The 3211-nt window shown below is 34.4% G+C and overlaps 1 protein-coding gene across 1 annotated transcript; it reads left to right on the top strand.

The window, feature by feature from the left end:
• The first annotated feature begins 6 nt into the window (after positions 1-6).
• Positions 7-2229, top strand: LOC134263014 (uncharacterized). Its single transcript, XM_062745313.1, has 5 exons — positions 7-82; positions 342-540; positions 776-847; positions 1007-1120; positions 1270-2229. Exons 1-5 carry the CDS (start codon positions 15-17, stop codon positions 2077-2079), a joined length of 1263 nt encoding a protein of 420 aa, XP_062601297.1. The 5' UTR covers positions 7-14; the 3' UTR covers positions 2080-2229.
• The last annotated feature ends 982 nt before the right edge of the window (positions 2230-3211 follow it).

Here is a 3211-nt window from a genome sequence, read left to right as displayed (position 1 = left end):
TAGAAGAATATAAAATGGCATTAAACCAATCCAGAGATTTAGTAGATAAATTAGAGAGAGAAAAAACAGATGCTCTGACAAGGTGAATTATAACTTAAAGCATGAAAAGCATGATTTTATAAAACCAATTCAATAGTAAACTAAGAACCCAAATTCTTATAAAAAATAAGTGCTTTACAAATATTATTGCATTATTATGTTTATATCCTATGAAGTACCTGCATTTATGTAGCCCTCTCCGATTTTTTTTATCTGACATTTTCTGGAACCCCCCCCCCAAAAAAAAAGGGGGGGGGGGGGAAGAGGGCTACATTATTGCAGCTACCATGTTTTTTTTTCAGATTAAGTAAGGAAATGGGCAACAAGTTGAATGACAAAAACCCCAACATCACAGATCTAAGTGATTCTAACCGTCCAACAAAGATTGCTGAGAAGTACAACGAGCTTTATGACAATGAATGGACAGATGCCCTGGAGTTCCTCACAAATGAAGTGTACCAAGAAGAGAGTGCTATAAAAGAACTACTGGATTTAATACAGGTTAATAAACAATGCAAAATCAGATTAAGACGAAATTTTAATCAAAAAAATGAAATTTATCCTCACACATCAGAAAATTTGTCCTCATTTAAATTGTGAATATTTTCTGAAAATGTAATTACGGGTACTTGTTGAATTTAAGATACTAGCTAGTATATGATACAGTAAAGTAATAGTATACATTTGTACAATACATGTATATTAATGATTGAATCCTATATTCTTTAAATCCTAGGCTGCCTATTCTTTCTGTAAAGATGCAGCAGTGCATCAGATGGAGAACCTGAAAAAAGCTTTGACTAATGTGGTAAGTTCTTTTACCTCCATCTTGTCTTCATCCAGTAGCAGAAGAGGCGAATGCCTGTCCACTTCTCAAAAGAGAATAATAAAGTAACAGTCAAAAGAATAACTGCACATTATAGTACAGATGTACTCTGGCTACAGTCCCTTGTCTTTTTGTATTTAGAGCAGTTTACCGCGAGATGCCTCAGTTGTGGAGTACAGCATTGATCCCCAGACAGAAAAAATGTTGGAAGAAATAAGAAAATCCCAAAAGATGTCTGCAGAGACTTTGTTTAAGGTACTCAAAATACTTGTAAATATGTGTACAAACCATGATATTTGGCAATAAATTTAATAAATTAAAATAAACTAAAAAAAATACATAATTTTTATTTTTGTAGGAATTTGAATATAGTACAGGTTTATACATAATTTTTATTTTTGTAGGAATTTGAATATAGTACAGGTTTCAAAGCTGTGTATAAAAGACTTCCACAGTACACAGTCAAATGTTTGGAGATATGCTGGTTAATGCATATGCATAATCCTCCTGTGGTCTTGGGGAAGCCCCCAGCTGAAGGTTCCCCACTGGACAACAGTATGTACAAAGAATACACAAAAACCGGGTTTACTGTCCAGTATGTGGTATGGCTTCCTCTTCTACTGCATGAAAATGGTGCTCTACTGCAGAAAGGAGTAGCACAGCCTCATCCGAAAGATAAATCTGTCCGCCAAAGACGTACCAAGACAGAAGATAATGACAGGGCATCTCAGTACAGTAGCAGATATCATCATTCAGATGAGAAGGCGCCTTTGGAAACAAATGTTGATGACTTTTTTAAGCAACCAGATAGAACTCACAGGAGTACCACTAAAAGCCATTCAAGGGAAACAACTCCAGCAACAGTCTCATCCAGTTACATGGGTTCAGACAACTACAAGTACCTGTATGGTGAAAACACAGGAAATCATACAACAAATGTTACCCCAAAACAGCAGCCTACAAGTACAACAGCTACCAGCAAAGTCTTACTCTATCCAACTTCTTCTTCATCAGCAGTGCCAAGAACACACACAAGTTCAAGTAGAACTTCAACGGGAAACTTTAGAGCAAACTATAGTTCTCCTGTTGGTGATCCCTACTATAACACACCAACGATGAAAACAATCAATGGTCGGGAATATGTAAAATACAAAGGGCAATATTACACAATGGCCCACTGGAGTTCACTAGGTTCTGGTAGCTCTGATGCATAGAAATTCTAAATTGCATGTTGATTTATTTTGTTTTATAGAAGATGTTTACCAGTTGGAATTTTAAAAATGTTAATCAGTAGTATTTAACAAATGTAGATTTTAATTTTACATATCAATTGTGATTATTATCAAATAAAATTTTTATTTCTTTTTACTATATAGAGTTTTAGGAAAGATGTAGTTTGAAATAAAAAAAATATTATTAAATGTAAGGTTAATTTGTACATTCTGTTTACTGATATGAAAAAAAAGATTTGCAAACAAGGCAAGCAGAATGCCTATTGTACAACAACAAAGTAAAAAAATCATGATTATGATCACGAGACACCAATATCAGCCAGAGGGCCAAAGGCCCGAGGGCTGATATTGGTCGAGGGCTGATACAGGATGTGATGTGGAAAAGGGTATGTTTCATTATATTTATTACATACTTAGTAATCAAATACAGAACACATTAAGTTGAAAAGAAAATAAATAAATAATCATGCATGGACTTCTTACATACATGTACATGGTCTAATGTCTCATACGATTTGGGTTTGTTTCTACTTCTATTTCAATACACTTGATCCATAATTTGAAAATAATCTATTACATGTATTTGTAAATTAAGATTAACCTTATTTTCAAAAAGTTAAAATTAAGAGAATATGAACCCACCAAAAATTGTGTATGATCACAAGTACTGTTTTTGGGGTTTAATTTACTAAGGTTGTGATACTGACGTCACAATAGCTGTATCAGCCCTGCATGGCTGATATGGATTTGCAGGGCTGATATAGGTTATCAGCCCCGCAAATCCATATCAGCCCTGCAGGGCTGATACGGCTATTGTGACGTCAGCCATATCGCATATGCAAAAAACATGTATTTATTACTAAGTGTAATTATTCATTCAAATCAAACATCCAATCGATGAATGATATGGTAATCAATTTGTGAAATTTTTAACACGGTCGATCAAGCAAAGTGACACGCTGTTATTGGAATGATAGTATCAGCCCTGCAGGGCTGATACGGCTATTGTGACGTCAATATCACACCCTTAGTAAATTAAATCTCAAAAACAGTACTTGTGATCATACACAATTTTTGGTGGGTTCATATTCTCTTAATTTTTACTTTTTGAAAA

Source organism: Saccostrea cucullata, unplaced genomic scaffold (genome assembly GCF_032062105.1).
Source record: "Saccostrea cucullata isolate Sc308-1 unplaced genomic scaffold, CSIRO_AGI_Scuc_v1 ctg11850, whole genome shotgun sequence".
Classification (NCBI taxonomy): domain Eukaryota; kingdom Metazoa; phylum Mollusca; class Bivalvia; order Ostreida; family Ostreidae; genus Saccostrea; species Saccostrea cuccullata.
The sequence above is the reverse complement of the archived record's forward strand: the minus strand, read 5'-3'. Positions and strand labels throughout refer to the sequence as shown.

Bases quoted from the DNA above. Each gene is read 5' to 3' on its own strand.
- LOC134263014 (XM_062745313.1), top strand. From the start codon at position 15: ATGGCATTAAACCAATCCAGAGATTTAGTAGATAAATTAGAGAGAGAA. The intron at 83-341 runs GTGAATTATAAC...TTTTTTTTTCAG, and splicing joins AAAACAGATGCTCTGACAAG to ATTAAGTAAGGAAATGGGCA. The intron at 848-1,006 runs GTAAGTTCTTTT...TTTTGTATTTAG, and splicing joins AAAAAGCTTTGACTAATGTG to AGCAGTTTACCGCGAGATGC.